The sequence below is a fragment of the Monodon monoceros genome, unplaced genomic scaffold (assembly GCF_005190385.1).
Source record: "Monodon monoceros isolate NGI ecotype Baffin Bay Population unplaced genomic scaffold, NGI_Narwhal_1 Super_Scaffold_11, whole genome shotgun sequence".
In the NCBI taxonomy this organism is placed as follows: domain Eukaryota; kingdom Metazoa; phylum Chordata; class Mammalia; order Artiodactyla; family Monodontidae; genus Monodon; species Monodon monoceros.
The window spans coordinates 61748661-61772389 of NW_021703767.1; the positions used below are offsets into that span (position 1 = coordinate 61748661).

The 23729-nt window shown below is 39.6% G+C and overlaps 1 protein-coding gene across 1 annotated transcript in view; it reads left to right on the forward strand.

Annotated features, from left to right (window-relative positions):
- Positions 1-20728, forward strand: part of GAP43 (growth associated protein 43) — a 90378-nt gene extending 69650 nt beyond the window's left edge. The window contains exon 3 of the mRNA XM_029214848.1: positions 20036-20728. Within this exon, the coding sequence (XP_029070681.1) occupies positions 20036-20124 (89 nt within the window). The 3' untranslated portion in view covers positions 20125-20728. The remainder of the gene's footprint in view (positions 1-20035) is intronic.
- The last annotated feature ends 3001 nt before the right edge of the window (positions 20729-23729 follow it).

The following is a 23729-nucleotide window of genomic DNA, read 5'->3' on the forward strand; positions in this document are numbered from 1 at the left end:
TCACCACCTGACATGCTATATATTTTACCTGTTAATCTATAGAATAATATAAGCTCCACAGACAGGGTATTGTCTGCTTTATTATTATTTTGTACACTGCTATACCCCAGCAACTAGAATAGGAACAGAATGCTCAGTAGAAGTGTGAAGATGAAGGTGCCTCCTTAGTCAAACAGAGTAGCTGAGTCAGTGCTGATGGTCAATGCATAGGCAGCAAAGGTGACCCAAAGTCCCTCTCACACTCAGTTGGTTTACTCCTTATCACCACTGAAGGAACTCCTCCTCTGCCTCCTGGACAGACATTCCTCCATCTTCCTCTTCCCTTGCAAGTTCCTTGGAGACTCCTATAATTCTTACATGTAATACCATCCCTCCTAGGGACTGGAAGATGTTGGCAGCTGGGCAGTGACTATAACCCGGCTGTCAGTAGCACCAGAGGACCAGATCTGTGTCCTAGACACTGCGTTATAGTCACTCCCTACATGGAACACAATCATAGGGAAGAAAGTGGTTTCATCTCCCCATGCAAAGTATCCATCTCTAAAAGAGGACCATTTTAGCAATTCCAGACCACTGGGAGTTCTGCCCTGACTGAAAATAGATGACATAAACACATTTTTGCTTAGGAGGGAGCTGCCTTTCTCTCAGGTTAAGTCATCAAATCAAAGTCATGAAAGCTTTAATGTCTAATAAGGAGTCTCTGGTGGATTAAAATGTTCTACTTATTACAAATGATAGTTAACTCAGTATTTACTTATTAGTAGCCCTTTCTGAGTATGTTGAATTTGCCTACATGTTGCTTATAGCTAAATACGGTTGGAACATTTTTTCATACAGGAGCATTTCTTCAGAGGAAACACTGCATAAAAATGTACAGAACGTATATATATATACACACACACACACATCTCTTGGTTTTGATCAGTCAGAGTCCAACGGTTAACTCTCACACCGTCTATTAGCTTTGCACAATTTAGGAAACAGTTTTGTGACCCAGATAACACCAATAAAGTTAGCAGGTCTTCTGTTAGACTCTAACTGTGATGGGTAAGATTGCCTGAGTAAAGGCAAAACACTGTGAAGACAGATAATAAATGTAGTCTGTATAGCTGTAGACAAACTTTGGTGAGAAAGGGCTGCTCTGCATCACCAAAGGGTCTGGGGGGTCCCTGGGGGGGGTTGTATGTGGTGGTACTTGGTCAAGGAAGTGGAGTGGAGAGATGGGGTGGGGGGTGGGAATGGGTACAAAATTAGGTGGTGAGAGGGGTGGAGGGGAGGGGTGACAGTGCTACCTGAAAATCTCCATCCAAAAAGAATGTGTAGTGGGAAGGGACCAGGGTTACAGCAGGCAACTGTAACACTTCAAAATCTATGGATTGGAAACCTCTGATGATAGGCATCTGTCTATGAAGAAGAGAACAAAATAGATTTATATGACAGATGATTTGGCCCTAAACTGGTATCTCTTCATTTCTTACTCATTCCCTCAACAATCCCACCACCAACTTCCTTTATTTAAACAGCATCCTAACCCTTTCCTAGGACAAAGGAAAATGGGAGCAGCAGGAAGGGTGGACACTTCATGTACAGAGCTGTGAGTATTCTTTAAGTGCTTGTAAAAGTGACAACCGTTCTTAGGGACCGGAATTTCCCACTCCCAAGGCTGCCTCAGGCAATTGTTGATCATGTCTGTTTACTGTCAAAAGCTTTGGTTTACTGAGGAAGTTGATGGGAATGTAATCATTGCAACTCAGCTCTTCATCTTTAGCAACCTGTGTCCTGACACCTGCTAGGGATGGCACATTTGTATCTTGTCACCACTTGTGGAATGTGCATGAGAAAAATGGTAAGCGGGGTAATGCCCCCATTTCACAGAGAGTTGTGTTTCCTCTTGCTCTCTCCCCTGTTACTCACACTCTCTCGCCATTATCCCAACCTTCCTTCCTCTCCCCGCTGCCACCAAGCTCCCAACAGGATCTCCTGAGAGTCGTTACTCCTCAGCCCATCAGTCAAAGTTGTGGGTTTCCATGGTTACCAAGCAGCTGGTGTCTAGACACTCTGAGAGATGCCTTGCAATTGATCTGTGGATCTAGCTTCTATCACACACACCCTTCCCCTCCCGCCTCCTCTTTCCTCCCATTTCCTCTTTATTTACAGCAGGCAGTAATGCCAACACAGGATGGAATTTCCTTTTGACAGGCCATTAAAGGAAGGAGGGGAAGAGAGAGAGGGTGAAAAACTCGAACTTGCTGTCTCGTCATATCAGGGAAGTGAGAAAACAACTGAAATGACAGACCCGACGTGGCTCGCTCTTTCTTCCTCAGGGAAGATTTTATTTAATTAAAATGTGTTAAATTAGGGGACAGTGCCACTAGTCCATCGGGAGCCATCAGCATCTTTAAGAGCCAGTAAAACCTTTCAGGATAGGGCTTTGGCTGATGACACTGGACTGAGGTAGAATCTTTTCACTGTCTCTGGGCAATCAGTGTGATTTCTCTTCCTATGCTCAGGGGAATCACACATTCGTTAAGTGCGACAAGAGGGAGAACTCTGGAGGGAGATACAGGCAATTACAAGGAAAGACCTGAACACTGACACCTCAAATCTGGAAAAGTTATGTTTAATCTCTCCCGTTTCTCCCAAGAAAGAGAAAAGCAGCTCCTAACAGCCAGGATCTGGCCTGGCACCTACAGGTGGGCTTTAGTCTTCTCCTATTAACATACACAGTTTCAGAGGACACAACATCGGACTTTGTGTGATGGTTCCAGACAAAGCAAGACCCCTGTAATCATGTCTGAACACGGACTAAGTATGGACATTGTCTAAACCATAAAATGGCCAAATATTTCCCTAGCCTGGCTGTATGAATGATAATGCTTACCTCATTCTTCCTTCCTTCTAGATAATATTTATTAAGATGACCAATCATGGGGACTTCCCTGGTAGTGCAGTGGTTAAGAATCCACCTACCAATGCAGGGGACACGGGTTCGATCCCTGGTCTGGGAAGATCCCACATGCCATGGAGCAACTAAGCCCGTGGGCCACAACTACTGAGCCTGCATGCCACAACTACTGAAGCCCACGTGCCTAGAGCCTGTGCTCCGCAACAAGAGAAGCTACCGCAGTGAGAAGGCCGTGCACCGCAATGAAGAGTAGCCCCCACTCTCCACAACTAGAGAAAGCCTGAACACAACAACGAAGACCCAACACAGCCAAAAATAAATAAATTTAAAAATAATTTTTAAAAAGTGATGCCAAAAAAAAAGATGCCCAATCATAAAATGACACCTATTTTGTGATAGCATCCAATAAAGAGCAAAGCTCTGCTTCCTTGAATCTACCTCCAAATCCTGTAGCACAAGCCCAGATAAGTCCTTTCTAACCCCCCTCTTACTGCCATGCCTCATGGTTCCATGTTGTGTGCTCTCGCTAGCTGTGACGTGTCAATAGACCAAGCTGTGTTCAACTATGGGTATGTTTCTAGTAGTCTTTTGTGAGACTCTGCCACATAAAATTTCTTTCTATGTTATAATTTATACTCAAGTTAGCTTCAGTAAAAAAGTCATTTTCTCCCACATTTTCAGAATATTTTCAATACTTTATCCCCAAATTTATTACTAACTCTCCCTGAGTTCACCAATTCTCCTTCTAAGATCTCATAAAAACCTAACCTAGAAAACAAAATTAACTGCTATTTTATTTTTCCTATCCCTAGTATTTTCTTGTGTTTGGTCTCAACGTTGGACAAGAAGGCCCAGGTCCCTGGATGAGTTTAAAAGCCTTTGGGAATTCTATGAACTTAGCAGTGATGGCAAAGACATGAGAGTCAGACAGCAGACATGAAACATGTCCAAGCAAATTATAGTGAGACTTCGACCAAAAAATTTTATTTAGTACACTTTCATTTAAATCGCAAGGAAAGTCATGTCCCCTCTTTTAGACTCAGTGATGTACAATAGTTTGTTGGGACAGCAGCTATATCCTCTTTCTTTTCGCATTATCATCTGTAGGCTTTAAATAACTATTATAGTTACCCCTATCAGCGACAGCGGAGGAGCATGCAAGAGGGCCACCTTGGAGGCAGAAAGATGTGCTAAGAGGTGGCTCTATTGGCTCAGACGTTAGTGTTGCCACCACCCCCTGAAGTGCTAGCCTGGTGTACTGTCCTGTGTCCCTTTAGGCCACACCAATGAGGTCACTTGCCATCTGTTTTCCAAGTTGAGTTCTATGTCTGGTTCTGGAATCAATGTCATTCTCATTCCTAGACTAGGAAGAATTAAAGAGCCCTACACACAATTGGCTCAGCCTCAAGTCAACTTGTGCCCAAACACCAATAATTGGTCTCTCACTTGGGAACAGTTCTACTAACTAAACTTCATCTTGGTTTTGCTCTACCTAGGTCCCTGTCTCATTCATTTCATTTGAACTCTGATTTCTCTTGAGACTAAGACCCTGCCTTATTCTCATCCTGTCTCCTAGAGATGGGAATCTTGTTCTTGGTCCCATGATTAGGGGACCCTATTGCTGGCTGAGAGACTTACCCGCATGTCCATGGTCTGTCTATACTGGCCTCTTTCTAGCTGCTGTGTTCTATCAGCTTCCAACGCCTGTTGACTATCCTTGCTGTTGACCTTCTATTTGACTATTGCCTTTAACCATATATACTTCAGATATTGTGTTATTATTACCCACCTGTCCTTCCTTCCTCTGACTACTACTGGCTCCGTGCCCAAGCTGTAGTAGTATTGCTAGTCTCTTTTCCCTGTGAGTTTGGCACATTTTTCATCAAGTATATCAGTACAGCACTTATATTTAATTGTTTTTTCCATTTCATGGCCTCAATTGGAAATATGTGTTGCTGAGAAAGGAGAATCAATAGACACAGATAGATGCACATAGAGAGGGAGGATTTTAAATTTGGATCTCTGAAAGAATGATAAGGCCAATCTCATTATATTTGTAGCGATAGTGGTTGTGTGATGTCCGGTATAGACTGAGATATAGAATTGGAGCCAGGAGTAGAGTCAAGGATGTAGAGAAGTATTTGGCAGTAGAAATTGGAATTTGATGTATACGAGGCCAGGAGTCATTAAAGCTTGTGTTAAAGAAAGTAATATGCTTACAGTGATGTATAGGGATTAACACTATGACAATGATAATATAAATGTGGTGGTTACCTGGTTATGGGGTCTGGGTCAAAGTCATTAGAGAGAATGAGTTATTTGATGCAGAGCCTGCAAAGAGAATGTAGAATTGAATCTTGGATTGTGTCTTGTTAGGGGATAAGGAACAAACACTAGACCCAGAATGGCAAAGAAAAGTGAGGAAACAGCAAACACAGATCCAGAACATGGTCTTCATTAAAGTTAAGAAAAAAGGAATATTTTAAGAAGATGTCAAAAACAAAAATACACCAACAATTAAGGAGTTGGTTTTGTTCAAACTGTTGCAATAGGGACCCCAGCTCCCAAGATCACAGTGTCTTGGCAGGGTGGCTTTTCCTTAGACTTTTATAGGAGGAGTAGACAAATTACAGGTGGGGTGATTTACAAATGAGGTTATTTTGCAATCAGGGGAAGTCTAGTCAGTTAGCTGAACAAGATTTATTTATCACTGGTCTACCTTGTTTCAAAGAGACAAACAATTCTATCCTCATTCATGAAACAAAGAATAGAAAGTTCAAGGCAAAGGAGGAAAGATCTGTGTTTGGCCTTGTTACAGGTAAACAAGGGAGTCACCCATGAGTCTTCTGGAGTCATGAGAGAAAGTGGACAGCAGATCATATGGAGAAGAGTATTTTACAGTAAGCCATTTCCTAGAGCATAAAAGGATGGGGAGACTTCAGAAAACAAAAGGTTGGGAGAATTTCTTAACTGCCCTTATTTTCTGGAGCATAGAGCTCAAGTAAAAGTCAACACTGTCAAAAGGAGTAGTCAGAAAAAGATCAAGAGCAATGGTAAATGAGAAAAGGCCTTATGATGTGGATATAATTTTGAGGGAGGGGGTGAATTTGAGGAGAGCACTGTTAGAAAAATGATAGAGTTGAAGTCAGCTCCTAGAGAACTAAGAGAGGTGAGATGAAGAAAAGGCGTAATTTGAATTTATTTTTTCATGAAGTTTGTTGATTGAAGAGGAAAAGAACAGGTTGGTAAATTTCTTGAAGAAAGAGGCTGTTATCTTTGCATTTTTGGACTGTCTTGTACAAAAGAAAACATATTGAGGACATATTTTGTTCTGTGTTATTCTAGAGGAAAGAACTCCATAAAAACTTAGGAGAGGTAGGTGTTAGATGACTATCAGGAAGAATTTACAGTTAGAGCTGGAGTGGCCTGTTGAAGCAGAGTCTGCCTGTCTGCTAGGAGGATTCTGGGAGATTCCTGTATTAGGTGAGTTGTTGCTGGTGGGCCTCCAGAGCCCCTTTCTATTCTAAGGTCTCTGTATGCAGTCTGATTACTTTCAAATAAATAGGGTTTTGAAAGAAAGAAGAGAGTAGGAGGTAGATTCTAGACATAAGGTATGTCTTAGAAAATAGTTTTATTGGAGAAAAAACACTGGATGGAGAAGATAGAAAGCCTTCAGCAGGATGATTTTTCCAATGGCAGTGCTATAGGATGGGCAGGACACATATGGTTCTATGGTTCTATCTAAGGTAAGCTATAGACTCACCATGAATCTTTATTCTTTAACTGCTAATTGTCCCAATGTCTCTAAATAGCCAAGACTATTACATTCTTTGCCACTAAATTATAAGAGCTCTGAGATCTTCCCTAAAAAGAGAGAAATCACTACAAATATGAATATCACTTTTTCGATATAGTTCTGGTTGTGTTCCAGTGAGTACTATTGATTCTTAAAGCAATTTTTCATTCGAAGGCAGTGCCATAATTTGACAGGTCCTAGGAAGCCAAAACACACAATGAGTGCAAAATGAATTGTCCCAGCAAGAGATGGGGATTGCATCTGTTTACCTGCACACAAGCATATAACAACAAACAACTTTTATAGGGCTTTCTTTTTACAATAATATTTTTTTTAATTAATTTCAAAATTGAGTTAACCTTCTCAGTGGGCTTTTGAACACTCTGCTTTCATTGGGAGGTGGAGGGGGTGATAGATGGGGGAATGATATGCACTTTTATTTGCTCTTATCAGGACATAGTACTGATCTCTTAGAGATTTCTAGGTGTGACAGCATTTGTAGTAATTTCAGCTACTTCTGGACTTTCATTACCCAGCAACTCTTTAGTCATTGAGTTTATGAAACCTGCCATAATCAGTGATTGCTATTCAGCCTAAGCCACCAATTTTAGAGGTCCCCATTTTTTCCCCTCTCTATATAGAATATTCACATCACCTCTCACCAGTTGTGCATAATGTGTTGAAGTTTGATGCAACAGTAATCCTCAGCCCTGGTTCTGCAAGCCTCCGGAGTATCTAAAATTACTTCTGGTAGCTCTTAAAGTAAAATTATATTGAGTTTACCTTTTATTCCACAAAGGAGAGAAGGAATGGAGGGAGTGAGGGGGAAGGAGGGAGGGAGGAACAGACTTACACAGTGCATTTAGGATTAGTGGAGAGAGATGCCACTAAAAATCAAGCAGTGGAATTCATCATCCCCAAAGGTTGTGAGAGACATTATGGTGTTATGGGAGGATCACTGAATTCTCATTAGCTGTGAGACTTTGGGCAAGTCACAGAAATGCTCTACCTTCAGTTTTTCTCAGAGAGAGTGAGGGGCTGAGATCAGATAATCTCTAAGATCTCCTTCAGCTTTCATTATTCTGTAATTTTACAATGAGGAGCTCACTCTGTAACAATATATACAGATTTTGTATTTTTGTCCTGAATTATGTGGTTTATCCATTTGCAATGATAAAGTTAGCAAGACAACTGCCAAGTCTTTAGTTTTCTTTGTGCTGTGTAGATACAGCCATAAGGGAAAATTAAACAACACAGATAAATAATTGTTTAGCTAATCTCAGTTACTACCCAAACACATCATGGTGAGACATGGCAAGGCATGAGCTGAATATGACTCATAAGTATAGTGCTTCTCTTTTAAAATTTAAATGTTATCCAAGCAATAGACATTCATACGTAGGAAAATTTTTTAGGCCGCTGTAGTCACTACTGGAGAGACCCTTATAGAGTTAGAATTGTTTCTAGTTTGGTTTTCTATATTTTAACTGTGGAGTCAGATAATCAAATCATGTAATCAAATATCAGATCATGAGATTTGGCAAATCTAGATCTGCTTTTGATTTTAAAGACAAATGTTGAAAATATTTGTAATTTTTTTGTAATACAGCATATTAACTCAATATATGTTAAAACATTACAAATCATTGGTTGAATTTTTAAAACCAGTATAATCTAGAAAATAGTTCACTAACTTTCTCAAGGTCTGACAAACACAAATTACTACACTTTTGTAACTGATCACTAGATAGGATCTAGGATGACTCATTGTTGAAAACAGTGAGCAATAGAAATATCTAAGGAAACACAATTGTTTGAAATGGCTGGTATAATACCTAAGCAACTTGTTTCGATAGATGTGAAAAACTTCAAGAAAGAATAGCTAAGAGAGTAGATTCAATGAAAAATGACCAACAAACACAATTAGCCTGTCCAACATTTCCTCATCTCCTAAGTATGGACCTACATAATTAACATCAAATACATGAAGTTTGATTTTTAGAAAATTATTAACTTTCTCTGAAATGCAGGAAGAGGAATTATGAATAAACTTTAGTGGAGAAAAAAAATGCTAACTTCAATCACGTTTGATCAAGATTCCAAAAGAAGTATGGCGTTTCTTTGCCTGTAATTCTTGTAAGAAAGTGGCCACTTCCTACTCCATCTTTAATCTCTTTACTCTTCAAGGTTTGCTGGAATTCCATGCTTGAGAAGTCCCAGAAACGAGACAGTACGGTGCATAGACAGAAGGAATAACCCACTCAGAGCAGTCTTCCACACAGCCCTAGGGATTTCTCCCCCCAAACATGCCTTGTCCACAGAGGACTGCAAGCCTTTCCGGAAATGGAAAGTTCTTTCTCATAATAAAGCTGAAAATTTTCACTGTAAATGATCATTTTCCTTAAGGTTAAGGGACAAAAAGTCCTAGCTTTCTTTCAAGTCTTGGGTTCAATAATTATAATGAATCAGGGCATTTTTCTTAAAATTGGATGTACTGTCTTAAGCCTGGATAATTGCCATCCCCCCTGTAACTTGCCTACTGGAACAAGATTTACGACACATCTGAGGGCAAGGGGTTCCTTGATTCTTGCTGAGTCAGTATAGTAAATGTACTTTTGCTACAAACCGGAGGGAATCCAATGGAGCGAAGCCCATGGATAAGGTGGTTTCCTTTGAAATCAACTGACTGCTATTTAAGTGTGAAATAGAGAAGATTGTCCTCTTCTGAAGTAGAGGCAATAGCAGAGAAGGTCTTGCCTTTTGAGACATTACTATTTACCAGCCTTGATTCTTGCATCATAGAATCATGCCTCTCAAGTTTGGCCAACAGTCAGCTTTGCCCTGGTGATCATTTTTGGACTTTAGATTTTGACTTCAAAGCCTTTTATTCAAAGAATTATTTTTTTTTTTACTCTACAAGCAGAAACTTTATAAGGAACAAACTTCTCTCTCCCTCTCTCGGGATACTTGAAGAAAGTTTCTCTTTGGCTGTAGTCTAAGAGTGGATACGCATGAATTAGTGGAGAGAGAGAGAAGATAATTCTCATTTATTAGGCACATAGGTGAGCAAGGGAGTGACACCATGTTAGGTTGTCTTTTTTTTCCCCTCTCATTTACTGCTCATCACAAATCTATGAGGTAGATATTATTACTTCCACTTTACTGACAAAGGACTAGGAGAGCACGGATGATATATATGGAACACCAGTATGTGAAAGCCCTTAGCACTGGGCTTGGCACATAGTAAACATTAAACCAATGTTAGTTCCCTCCCACTCACTTAATAATAATCACCAATATTTACTGAGCAGTTTACTGAAACATGCCATTCATTATTAAGTACTTTAAATAATTAACACATTTGAGTGTTTTAGTAACCCCATGAGGTGGGTACCAATATTAATACCAATTACAGATAAGGAAAGTGAGGCAATAAGAGGTTAAATAACTCACTCCAAATCATGGTGTCAGAGATAGAATTTAAATGCAAATAGCTGGCTCCAGAACCAGCTGTCCTAACCACTACCCTGTGCTATCTAAAAATAGTGATGCTTATAGTAGATATCTATTTTTTACATTTGGGTTTTTTTATATCTGAATAATTTGTTATAAAATTAGAAGACATAAAATTAAAATTATTATAAAAAAAGGAAGATGACGGAATAATTCTTTCCATGCCTGATGCCTATAAATCAGAATAATATCGTTTCCTTTTCATAATACAATATTTTGAAATTCAGGCTATTGGTCATGACAACAATACAGGTCCACAGTTTTTAGGCTTGAGATAATTAAGGTTTTATCTACATGACACAAAGCATATTTGGAATTGTCCCCTTTTTTCATCACTTTCGTCCCTCCTATAAATATTAAACGCCTATCTTGTGATAAGCATGACGCTAGGAGTTGATGTTAATATAGATGCCTTGATTCATTAAAAAAATATATATTTGCCAGCACTTTCCTAAGCATTTGGGATTCATCAGTGAACAAATTTAAAAATCTCTGCCTCTGTGGAGTTCAAATTATAGCAAATGTATCAGACTTTTCATTTGAGAAATTAGTTCACAGTCAAGAAGACTAGAAAAGATACCACAAACTAGGATATAATGCAAGGGATATAATTTCTATACAAATAAAGAGTAGGAAGTGATTAATTCCATGTAGGATAGGTTTGGAGGTATGGAAACAACAATTGAGCTGGGTCATGAGGGCTAAGCTGCAAACCCAAATGATTCAAACCTTGAAGACTTGCTATGTACATTGACTAAGGAAATTGACTGGCCTGCCTCCCATCTCCAGTCCTTGATTTTTGGTTAAAGGAATAACTTTGGTGCCATTCCTCAGAATCAGAGCCTGAGAAGGGACTCTTGTGCGAATACTTTATTGGTGGAAATCCATAAGGGAATGAAGAAAGAAGAGAAGCCAGGGGAAGAAGACAGCAAAATGGGTTCAGGAAAAGCATGGTCTCAGCCTAATCCCACAATTTGTGCTGAAGCACAAGTTGCATCACAGACAGAGATTGTGTCTGGAGTCACAGGGGGCAGAAGGGGTATCACCTCTCAGGCACCTCAGGTTGAGGTGGTTCAGTTTACATCCCCCGCCCAAGGAGCAGGTGTGGGTCATTGGCAGCCAACCCCTCCAGCAGCTGGGAGCTGGGGACATGAGCCTGGTAAAAGGGATCTGAGGATGTCACCAACAACATCTGTAAAAGGAGCCTAGGACAACTGGAAGGTATAGGTAGGGATGTAGAGATGTTGAGAATATTTGAACAGCAAGTGAGGGGAGAGAGAATATTGAGAATTGGAGTTTTTGGTATCTCTTTTTGCTTTGGTAGGCCATTTATAATATCTGCCATAGTCATTCTTTATTTTTTACTTCATTCACTAAAAATATCTTGAGATGTGAGTAATTTAAATTTAGCAAAATGGAAAAGTTCACACTGTTAGTTAGGACTCCTGATTTGGAGTTAGTTCTTGAAGACAAATACAGTGTGACTATCTTTTATCCTGATTAAAGGGAACTGCTTCCATTTTGAAGTCAGAGTCCAGAAATGTATCTTCCTGGTATAATTTAAGAGTCTTATGTCAGACACTCCTTCCCCTTTTATTTTTCCAGTGATAGTGTTTTAAAATTTTTAAATGCCCTCAGGCAATACGTGCTCTTACAAGGCCTCCGTTGACCGCGCCACTGGATTTTACCTGTGGCTAGATTTTCACATTCACATTAGCTGCCTGGCACCGTAGACAGTTGAATTTGTAAAGGCTTAGAGCGATGCAGCTAAGATTTTCTCCTAGCTAGATTCTCCTCACCTGGGATACTATGAGGTGAAAGGGGAGATGCAGAGTTGAACTCTGGTCAGATGGGATTTTGAATTTTTAAATATATATGTAATCTACAGAAGAGGGTAAGACAATTTTTAGGCTGAACTTCTTCGGATAGTCACTACTATCAACACACTATATCACATCACTTCTCTATCCCTGACACAGCCCTTCTCAAAGTGTCTCAGTGTCATAGGAGCCGTCATTGTTTGTACTGACTCCCCATTCCTCCACTCCTCCCGCATCCTAACCGTAAGGAATGCCTCGGAAGATCTACAGATTCAACTTCCAGCTCAGCACAATGTAGCTGAGGGGAGGGATGAAGGAGTGAGTGTACTTGACTTTTATGCTAGAGTGGAAATATCCCCCAAATTTTTATTTTTATTTTCAGCCTTTAAAAATTGACTTATTCACTGTATAATGATAAGAGATCATGTTAACTCCATTCAGCTTTACATGTTTATCCCATCTTGCTCCAAAAATGACTTAAGGCAACTATGCAAGCCACATAAATTGCAATTTTTGATCTTTCTGCGTGTTTCTAATGGAGGAAGAAGGTAGGACACTCGTTTTTGATGGTTTGATAGACATTTTGTAGAGAGAATGTTTAAGATGTTTTCAAGGCCAACTTGTACCGTCTTTGACTTTTGTTTTAATTTTTAAAGTCTCTGGGTCATTTGTGTTTCAGAATAAAACACTAAATTTTGTTCCAAAGGCTAGAAATCCTAGATTCGTTCTCAATTTCTGTAACAGAGTAGATCTATTTAACTAATAAATCACTTGTATTCTTATTTAGAGACTTTATAGGAACATTCTAGGGGAGAAGTCCTCTTAGTCGTTTATCTGAGAAAGATGATTTTTTTTTTTCCTGTGGGAAATTGCTTTCTTTCCTCCTGGGATGAAACTGTTAAACTTAATGGATGTTTTTTCCGAATCCCACAGGCTGGATTAAAATCTCAACATACTATATGCTGCACTTTAAATTTTATACAGTGCTTTTAAATACCTTCCTTCAATAAGGTGAGGCAGTCATTATTATCCATACTTCTTATAGATTAGAAAGTGGAGGCAAAGAAAAGTAACTTCTCTGAGGTCAGATGACTAATTGGTAGCAAGGCTAGATAGAAATCAGCTTGGTCCTAGGCTGAAACTTTTGAGAGAAGAAGACTTGTATATGTATGTTTCAGATATCACTGGGACTTCGCCTCTGAATTTTCTCCTTGGTTAGGTTTTTGTCTGCTACTCTTTGAAATCCTCAAGTGAGTAGTGTGGTGAACAATAGGATTAGTTGCTTTCAAAGTCTCAGAAAGCATTGAGTGGGAGCATAGGTGATACTTGCACCACTCTGCTGACACAAAATGCTGTATACTGGCTCAGTGTTTTGAGAGGGACTTGAAATGGAAAACATGATAAAAATGAAAAACAAAAAATAGCAAAATGTGACCACCCAAAGCCATGATCCAGGCTCCAGACTGATATCTGGTACACAGCTCAAGAGGAAGACCATGTAAGTAACAAAGGGATGTATGTGAGGTAGCTACAGAATTTTTTTTTATTACTCTTCTTTGAGCCTTTGAGGTAATGATGCTTAATATTCAAGAAAAGTGAAAATCAAAAGGGAAAGGAAACAAACAGCCCAGCCCAGTGGTGATTGGTAGAGTAATTGTGGGCATGGCCCCAGGATGATAGCAGCTTCAATTTAATCAATGTTGACAAGGCTGGGGAGAGCTGGGCAGGTCCCAAGAGGTAATGTTTTACTGGGAAATCCACTCAACCTAATTTCAGTAATGGAGGGCTGTGGAGGGGCCTGGACCGGTGCCAGTAAACAGGGCCATTAGAGCTCAGTGTAGGCGATGGCAGCTGGGAACACCGCCATCTCTCCAGCAGCACTGCAGCCGGGCTGCCTGGCTGAGCACACAAGCAGCCGCTGCTGCATATGCTCCTGGTATTTGCTCACCAACAGAATGTGCAGACGTGCTGGTCTCACCCTTTCGAGGAAATGAATGGAATGCATAAAGACAAGAGCTGCTTCCAGAATCTATTTCAGCAAGAATCAGAGAGCCGGTTAGAGGCACATATTTCAAGGACCACTGTGAAATCATCCACCGGGGTCCCCTACCACCACCCGGTTCCAAATGGGTGTAGAAATGACTTTTATTTTTATTGCTGACTTAATGTGGTCTTGATCTTTCTTAGGACTGGTAGTTGTGGGTCAAGAATAAGAAAACTACTAGAGTTTTCCATATTTCAAAATTTATGAGATTCATTAGAGATGCTCAACTTTGCAAGTCCAAGAGAAGTGGCCTAGGAGAAAATATGCCCCTTTGGGCTGAGCTCTTCTTGTCTAGATATTACTTTTTCCTTTATCACCCCTTCTCCCACAAACAATAATTACTAGCATATGAATTCCAAGGAGGCAGAGCTTTTTGCTTGATGTTTTCATTGTTGTATCACCACTGCACTGCATTGCATTTGAAATGCATGGCACATATCACTTCTCGGCCTTTTGGCTAAGATCAAGTGAAATGCATGGCACATTCCCTGGTGGCGCAGTGGTTGAGAGTCTGCCTGCCAGTGCAGGGGACACGGGTTCGAGCCCTGGTCTGGGAAGATCCCACATGCCGCGGAGCAACTAGGCCCGTGAGCCACAACTACTGAGCCTGCGCGTCTGGAGCTTGTGCTCGGCAACAAGAGAGCCCGCGACAGTGAGAGGCCCGCGCACTGCGGTGAAGAGTGGCCCCCGCTCGCCGCAACTAGAGAAAGCCCTCGCACAGAAATGAAGACCCAACATAGCCAAAAATAAATAAATAAAATTTAAAAGAAAACTATTAGAAATGCATGGCACAGTGTGTGGCATGTAGTAAAGGCCCAGGACCTTTTACTGAATAAATAAATGAATTAATGAACACATTTCTTTCTTCCCTTTTGAAGCAACCTTCAACTCTAGAACATGAAGAATACATGGCTTTACTGTCCTGATGTTAACTTTCTCTTTTTAAAGTAACAAAAATGATAAAATTCATGGCAGCTGCTAGTGAACGTAGTTATTTCTAAGAGGTCTTTGGGCCCAGAAGAAGTAATATTTTTGTCAAGGCTAACATGCCACGGCTGGAGAAGGGTATAGCTCTTTATCAGATTCTAACATTATCTCTTCAAATTGACTGCAATTTTTGAGAATTTATTTAATACAAATAATATTTAGTAAAATTGCTCAATTTTATTTTATTAAGAGACAAATTTTTCCCCCTTTTAGACCAAACTGCTAAAACACATCAGTTTTTGTTTTATTTATTTATTTGGGGGCATAGTCTAGATCTTAATAAAACTGGATTTCAGGGTTGATTTCCGGGGTGAAGACTGATTTTGGGGAAGAAACCCATCCTAGGTAGAATAATAATGATTCCTAGTGAGGATGCTCGCTAGTCACATGATATATACACATAGATAGGAGATATATACAGTCGACCCTTGAACAACACAGGTTTGAACTGCACGGGTCCGCTTATATGTGGATTCATTTTAATAGTGAATACCACAGTACTACACGATCCGTGTTGGTTGAATCTATGGACGTTGGATGTTGGATACAGAGGAACTGCAGGTATGGATGAACCATGTATACGGAGGGCCCACTATAAATTATACATGGATTATTTTCAACTACACAGAGGGTCGGCGTCCCCAACCCAGTTGTTGTTCAAGGGTCAACTGTGATTCACTTTGTGATCTTTCTTTTCCTGTAATGCCTTAACCAAAATAACAGTATTAATGTTAGGTTTTCATGTTTAATATGAGTAAAAGTACTATTCAGAGCTAAACTGAAATAAGGAGAACACTTTCTGTTCTTTAACTTGCTGGATTTCAGCTGTCACATCAGGCTTTCCTCATTCACCAGCTCCGGGCCCATTTACTTCCCTCACTTGTTTTATGTCACTTGGTATTGAAAACCCCTTTCAGTCTTTAGCTTCCACAGCCTCTTCTTAAGCAACAACTGTCTCAGAGAGAGGTTGAGCCTCTAGATGGGGAATGTGATTATTTACACTAATTGGATCACGATCACTGGAGTGACCAGCTGGCCTCAGCCATTCATCCATCTTTGAACTCACCATGATGATCAAAGGTTTTGCATAAAATCCTAAAAAGAATACATATTAACTCATCTCTAGCATTTACAAATTATGTAATTAGTGCCGGAAAGGGCCAAGACCAGATTTCATATTATTCAAGGCTAATCAGAATTCTTCCCTCCATTCTGAACTGCTTTTACAAAGACCAATTTTTAGACTTCATAGTCTCCAGGCCTACATACCTGTGGACCCCCTGCTATAGCTCCTACTCTGAGCCCATCCACCCTTCTTGGGCAAAGGGATGAGCTGGGAGAGCAATGTAGCATAGATGCTACCTAGATGGCTCTGCCCTAGGTTGAAATTCACTGTTGCCATTCACAGAGAGTGTGTTCCTTTACCTTGTTGTGCATCAGCTTCCCCACCTATAAAACTGGGATGAAAAAGGTATAGCTGTGAGAATTAATCAGATGGCACAAGTGCACTCAGAACTGTTCTAAACATGTAGGAAAGACTCAAATATGGTAGCTATAGCTAAACACTTTATACAAGGGGTCAGGAAAGTGACAATTTATGGTTCTTTCCGTAAAGACCTTCTTGACCTTCTCTGGTCAAATTTGACTACCTGATATAATGGGGAAACCTGGACAAGTAGAAGACCTAGATTTTAGTCCTGGCTTGACATGAGCAAACCATATGATTTAGAGGAAAATCTCTTTATTTGAACTTCAGTTTCCTCTTCTATGAAATGAGGATGTCCATTCATTCTTTCATTCAGCAAGTATTTATTGAAGGCCTTCCCTGCACGGGGTTCTGTGCTGGACGTGGGGGATTCAAAGTTGTACAAAAGTAGATACTGTCATTACCCTTGAAGACTTATGGTTTAGTCACTGGGTGATCTTAGAGGTCCCTCTCACTGCCAATATTCTATAATTATGGATTTCATTGCCTATGAAATGTTTATTACAAAAGGCTTAAACAAGAGCGAGGGTATTTACTGGTTTTCTCACTTTTCTTCTCACTACCTAGAAGAATGTCTGGCACATTGCAGGTGTTCGATACCAATTTATAGAACAACTAAATGAATAAATAATTGTATTTCAAACACTGGAAAGCATTTGAGAGAAAGAAGCATTTGAGAGAAAGAATATGTAGATATTGAAGCTCTTTTAATAAGGAACAGAGAGCAATGACTTCCTGTCACAATAAACAGATGCATGTCAAGTTTCACTGTTTCTCCTGGGCCTAGGCAAAGAATGACAAGAGAAAGTGGGGGAATTTGGAAGGATTTAACCTGATTCCACTCCAGAAGTGGACAGAAACTGTGGCTACTTAAAATTATCTGGATCTTTTTTCCTTCTTTTTCTCCTTTTGAACTGTGTTCCCTTATTTCACAAATATACCTCTGTTCTCACCTTAACCAGCCTGATTTCACCTTTTCTCTTGAGTTTCCTAATCTCCTTTAAATCATACATAATAGCTCCCAAGTCTTTATTTTAGTAAGAGAGGTTTGAAGTCTTCTCTTGCTCCTGTAGCTAATCCTTCTATCTTCTTCTAGACAGTTTAAATCAATATTCTGTTTCTTTTGCAGTTTGAAGAGGGCACTAAATATGTGGTTTCTTGGAACCGGTAAAGATGATAAACCACTGTGGGCATACCTGTAGTCTCCAAAATTTGGGCATAGCTAGGGAACTAAATAAATTATCTGAAAGAATTGAAAATTACTATAAAAAGATCTAACAAATATGGAAGCTTTCTTCTGATAGAAAATTAAATGATCCATTAGCGCACCAAAGTTCTATAATACACGAGGAACACTGCTGGTACATAGAGTATTATGAAGATCAGAACTGAGTTAGTTTCACCCAAAAATTTTTGTTAGAAAATGTGATCAGTGTGCTGGTTCTTCAAGAGTTAATAATAATCACCTTGGAGGGATCTAGCCTTAAAAAATTCTTTATGAGTTGTAGTAGATAGCCTCACTAGGATAACTACATTTTGAAAGTAACTTACAGTCTGTTTCAAATCCCACAAAATAAATCAGACTTAAAAACTTTGGTCAAAAACAAGTCATTGTAAGATAAAATGACCTATCATAGTTACTATTTACCAGACCAGCCTCATTTGATTCTTAAAAAAACACATCTGTTTTCAAAACGATAAGCATTTTCTGCTACTGAAGAGACTTAAAAGAATATTAATAGATAGGTGTCCAAAGAAGGAATCCCCAAAATTATATTTAGCAGCAGTGGTCTTGTTTGGATATAAGTGTTCAGCTTTATCTGAATATAAATATATAGCTGACTGATTTCAAAGAAACATACATTTTTATGAGCTCTTCTAATGGTCTCCTAAAAGTTCCCCATTTCTCTAGTCTCAACATCTCTCAAGTCTTAGAAATACTTGTGTGAAATATTGACCCTTGGCTGGCATCCGGGAACTTGAATTTTGAGAGGGTTCTCACCACTTCCTAACTAAGAGTGTTCACTGTGCCTAAACTCTTTGCGCCAACAATGTGGTTTATGCTGGACATCTGTTTTCCTCCTGGGAGTCTGGATTTGGTACATGCTAGGTAGAGGGTGCCTACACAACCAGTCTCCAATAAAAACCCTGGACTTGTAAGCTCAGGTGAGCTTCCCTAGTCTCTGACGTCTCACACATGTCACATTTCATTGCTGGAGGAATTAAGCACATCTTGTATGAGTCCATGAGGAGAGGACTCATGGAATCTTGTGCCTGGTTTCCTCCAAACATCGCTCCATACAACTTTTCCCTTTGCTTTTTTTGGTTTTATATCCTTTCACTGTAGTAAATGGTAGCCATGAGTAGGACTATATGCTGAGTCTTGTGAGTCCTCCTAGCAAATCGCTGAATCTGGGGGGAGTCTTGGGGACCCTGATACAGGAGTTTTGTTTAATAACAGATGTGATGTCAAGGCAAATTCTCTTTCCATTAGCTGGCATACTAGTAAGCTGTCTGTAGTATGAAATCAGTTGACTGAGTTCTAGCAGGAAACCAGGCAGAAGAGTAATTAGAAAATCACCTCTTTCCTAAGGACAAAAATGATCCTTTAAAAAGAAACAAAGTCTTTCTTATTAAGCAAAACACACTTGCCCTACGGATAAGTGTACTCATTTGGAATGTTTTTGACTGCCAGAAACTAAAAACTACTACAGTGGCTTAAAGAAGTTAGTTATTTGTCTCACATCAATAAGAAAAAGTCTGAGGAAAAGTGTCCAGGAGTAGTATGGTCGGTCACAAGTAGGTTTTTTTCTCTCTTTGTGCTTCACCATTCTTAGTGTATAGTTTTTATCTTCATGGTCACAAGATGACTGCTACACTACCAGGTAGTTTGATGTCACAGTCATCAAGAATAGGAGAAAATAAAGAGCAAACACCTTCTCTGGAGCCTTCCCAGGGAAGTCTGTCTCTATCGATTTGGCCATCACTGTGTGATATGGACATCCCTAGCTCCAAGGGGAGCTGAAAATGCAAGCATTTCACTTTCCAGCCTTTATAATACTAGAAATAAGGGGTGAGAGAGTTGGAATGGATGTTGAATGATCCACATAAAGTATCTGTCATGATAAGTCTGACATTAATGCAGAAGAAATACAAGATCATTGTGGACCCCCCATGTGTGGATACCTTAACTGTAAGGCCGAAAGATTAAAGACCATAGTAGTTTCTCTTTAGTGAACTCCTTGCGCACGATATCACAGCTTTGTTCCTGAGCTCTTCCCTATGTGTCACTGAACAATTTCCTGGGGGTAAACTCTTCTGAACCTGGAAATTACATTACTGAGATAGCAATAATCTCTTTTTATCTTAAATCTTTTATGAAGTGGTATGAAAAGAAGAAATGCATTGCACTATCATCTGAACAGATGAGACAAAATACTAACTCTGCTTCCCCTGCCCTAACCCCATCTGTTTTCTTCCTCAGAAGCTGTAGACGAAACCAAACCTAAGGAAAGTGCCCGGCAGGATGAGGGTAAAGGAGAAGAACGCGAGGCGGACCAAGAACATGCCTGAACTTTAAGAAATGGCTTTCCACATCCCCACTCTCCCCTCTCCTGAACCCTGTCGCTCCTCACCCTCTTCTCAACTCCTCTCTGAAGTTTCCCTTCCTATCCTACTCACATCTGTGAGTCTGTCCTCTCCCACCCACTAGCCCTCTTTCTCTCTGTGTGGCAAACATTTAAAAAAAAAAAAAAAAGCAGGAAAGATCCCAAGTCAAACAGTGTGGCTTAAACATTTTTTGTTTCTTGGTGTTGTTATGGCAAGTTTTTGGTAATGATGATCCAATCATTTTGGGAAATTCTTGCACTGTATCCAAGTTTTTTGATCTGGTGCGTGTGGCCCTGTGGGAGTCCACTTTCCTCTCTCTCTCTCTCTGTTCCAAGTGTGTGTGCAATGTTCCGTTCATCTGAGGAGTCCAAAATATCGAGTGAATTCAAAACCATTTTTCTTTTCCTCCTTTTCAATGTGATGGAATGAACAAAAAGGAAAAAAATCAAAACCCAGTTTGTTTTGAAAATAAAGAAATAAAGCAAATGTGCCAATTAGCGTTAACTTGCGGCTCTAAGGCTCCTTTTTCAATCTGAATATTAATAAACCATGAGAGTAATCAAACTCCCAATGGCTCTGTGTTTCTGTTCCATCTTCTCATGAGTTGGTTTGACACACTGGGATTCTTACATTTTATCTTTTTTCTGGCCTCCCAGTCTGACGCCAACCACCCTGACAAAGAAAAGATGGATGAAACCATAAGGCTTCAGTCAGAACCAATGGCGTAGGTCCTTGATGGGGCTCTTGGGCGCTATTTTATTTTGTAGGGCTGCTGTAACAAAGTGCCACAGACTGGGTGGTTTAAACAACAACAGACATTTATTTGCTAATGGTTCTGGAGGCTTGAAGTCCAAAATCAAGGTGCTGGCAGGGTTGACTCCTTCTCAGAATTGTGAGGGAAGCATCTGTTCCAGACCTCTCTCCTCAGCTTGTAAATGGCCATCTTCTTCCTACATCTCTTCACATCGTCTCTGGGTATCTCAATAGCCAGATTTCCCCTTTTTGCCATGTTGGATTGGGGCCCACCCTAATGACCTCACCTTAACTTTATTACCTCTGTCAAATCCCTGTCTCCAAATAAGGTCTCATCTGAAGGTATTTGGGGTTAGGATTTCAACATGTGAATTGGGGGAGGAGGGGCGCAACTCAACCCATATCAGGCACTAAGACTTGCTTCTACTAAAATCACTTCAGCATATTTTCATGACTCAGGAGAAGTATCCAATGGAAAGTTATTCTAGGTTTTGCTAAGTTAAATAATGTAAGACATGCATAACTCTTAGAAACCGGCAGGCTTTTGTTTAGATAATTTATTTGTAACCCAAGTATTGACATGGTCCATTTAATTTTTTCAGTTTATTAACTTCTCTTAGACTTATCCCCACACAAGGCAGCTGACAGACTCTTGATTAGTCATAATCATTGTTCCTGCCAATGGTGATAGTATACAAAGAAAAGGTCTATATTTAGCACATCTATCCTTTTCAAATTTCCTTCCAGTTTCTGTTTTCTAATACCCTCTACTAGAAGGTAAACAGTTCCCATGAGAAACAAAACAATGTCCCTAAATCTTTAAGCATCTGATGGTGTTCTTTCTCCCTCTAAATTTCCTAAGTCAATCCTGGTACAAATTCTTAACATGTCATACTCTGTCCTGACCCTGATTCTCATAGACAAGCATTGCCAATGGACTCCCTTAAGCTTTCTGCATTCATCTGCACATAGAATTTCCCAACAAGGAAGAGAAAATTGTGTCAAAGCCTTCAAAATAATGAAGATCATGGAAATAAGTGATCTTAGGAGATACAACCTACACCTCGGGAACTCTCCTCAGCTTTGTGTGGAGCTGGTGCCCAGTTAATGCTTTGAAGAAAGCTGATGTCACATGAAAGATGAGTCCTTACTGGATCAAGGGGTTTTTCCTCATCACTGACACTAAGTGGAAGAAGAAATCACAAGGAAAAAGGTCTATAAGGAAAAGCATAAAAAGGTCAAAAGGAAAGCATCAATAACATATTAAAACAATTAAAGAGTTTTGAATTTATTCTGAGTTGGTATGATTTCCACAGAAGACTTTGCAAGTATCTGGGACTCAATCTTGTTCGGATTATGGTCTCATCAGATGTGAGAAAAGGTGTTGAAAAATGTTATCCATGGGTTGGAGCCATATTGGCAGGATATTGCTTTAAGAGTTGTTTTACCCCAAAGTTTTTTGGTAGGATAAATGCTTTCATTTCTTTCCCAAATCTACACTTCAAAGCAACATTCCTGTGACCTGACACAATTCAACTCCTTCAAAGTATAATTCTAAACTTCTTGCACTGAATCCACATTCATAGAAAATAATAGCATATGACCTTTTAAGTCTATATTAACATACACTGTTCAGTGGTCTTACTAGTTGTGTCAGAGTTGGAATTTCGTTTTTACTTATGAATATCTATTTTTATTTGATTTTTAAAACTTGTCTCCTTAATAGAATTATAAAAATGGAGGAAGACACATCAGAGAAGCTTGTAATGATCCTAAAAGACATGCCAAGGATAATTGCAGCCCTCACACTGGTACAAAACAATGTGACTCAAATATATACACAACACACACAAAGTCAGGTGATACTGGGAAATATAGACCATTCAAGATACAAAAACAAATAGATTCTAAATTCTGTTTAGAATTTGATGACTCTAAAACATCTACATCTGGATTACTGTTTAAAAAATAAAAACTAAGTTGAGGACAAGTTAAAAATCTCTCAACAGTGACAAGTGATTCTTTCAGGTGGTAATAAGATCACATTCTGGGCACCAGGCCCAATGTTCAGTTTATAGCAAAACCATGGCCATTTGTGCATGAAGTAAACTCTTTGGACCAAGCTATGTTATTTAGGTCTAAAATGTTCTGGCATGACGTAATACATTTGATCTCTTTGAAGATGAAGAGGTTTCTAAAATAGAACCTTTTATTCCCATTGCCCTACACACACTTTGCTCATCCTTCAATCTTTTCCACCATCATCCACCCAGTGGCTTAGTTCAGAAATCTAGAAAGCAGCCTGATTCCTCTTTTTCTCATATAACATTTAATTCATGAGCAAACCTGCTGATGTTGATTCCAAAAGAGAATGAGGATAAAACTTGTGCCTGCCGTTCTGACCAAACCTACACTTTCCGTAGTTACTTTGAGGTGATCTAAGGTTTTCTGTTTTTTGTTGTTTTTAGTAGTAGTCTCTTCCCATATTCAGCTCATAAGAGAGACCGAGGCGGGATTACCAAACTCTCTATCTCAACTCCCCTAGAGAAAGGCACACTGGAGCTCTCAAAAATGCATTATTTCCAACATCAGCCAGTCCCAGGAAAGCTGGTTTTGCAGTTGGCATGGAATCCTGAGCAACAGGAAAATCAGATTAATGAATGATTTTCATAGAGCATTATTAAGATCACCACAAACTCCATTCACTTTTTTTTTTACCTTCCATACATTGTCTGTTGTCATGGAAACAGCTTCTGCTAAGCTGCCTATGAAAATAATTTAATGATTGGTGACCCTTCTAGCTAAATGTTAGCTAA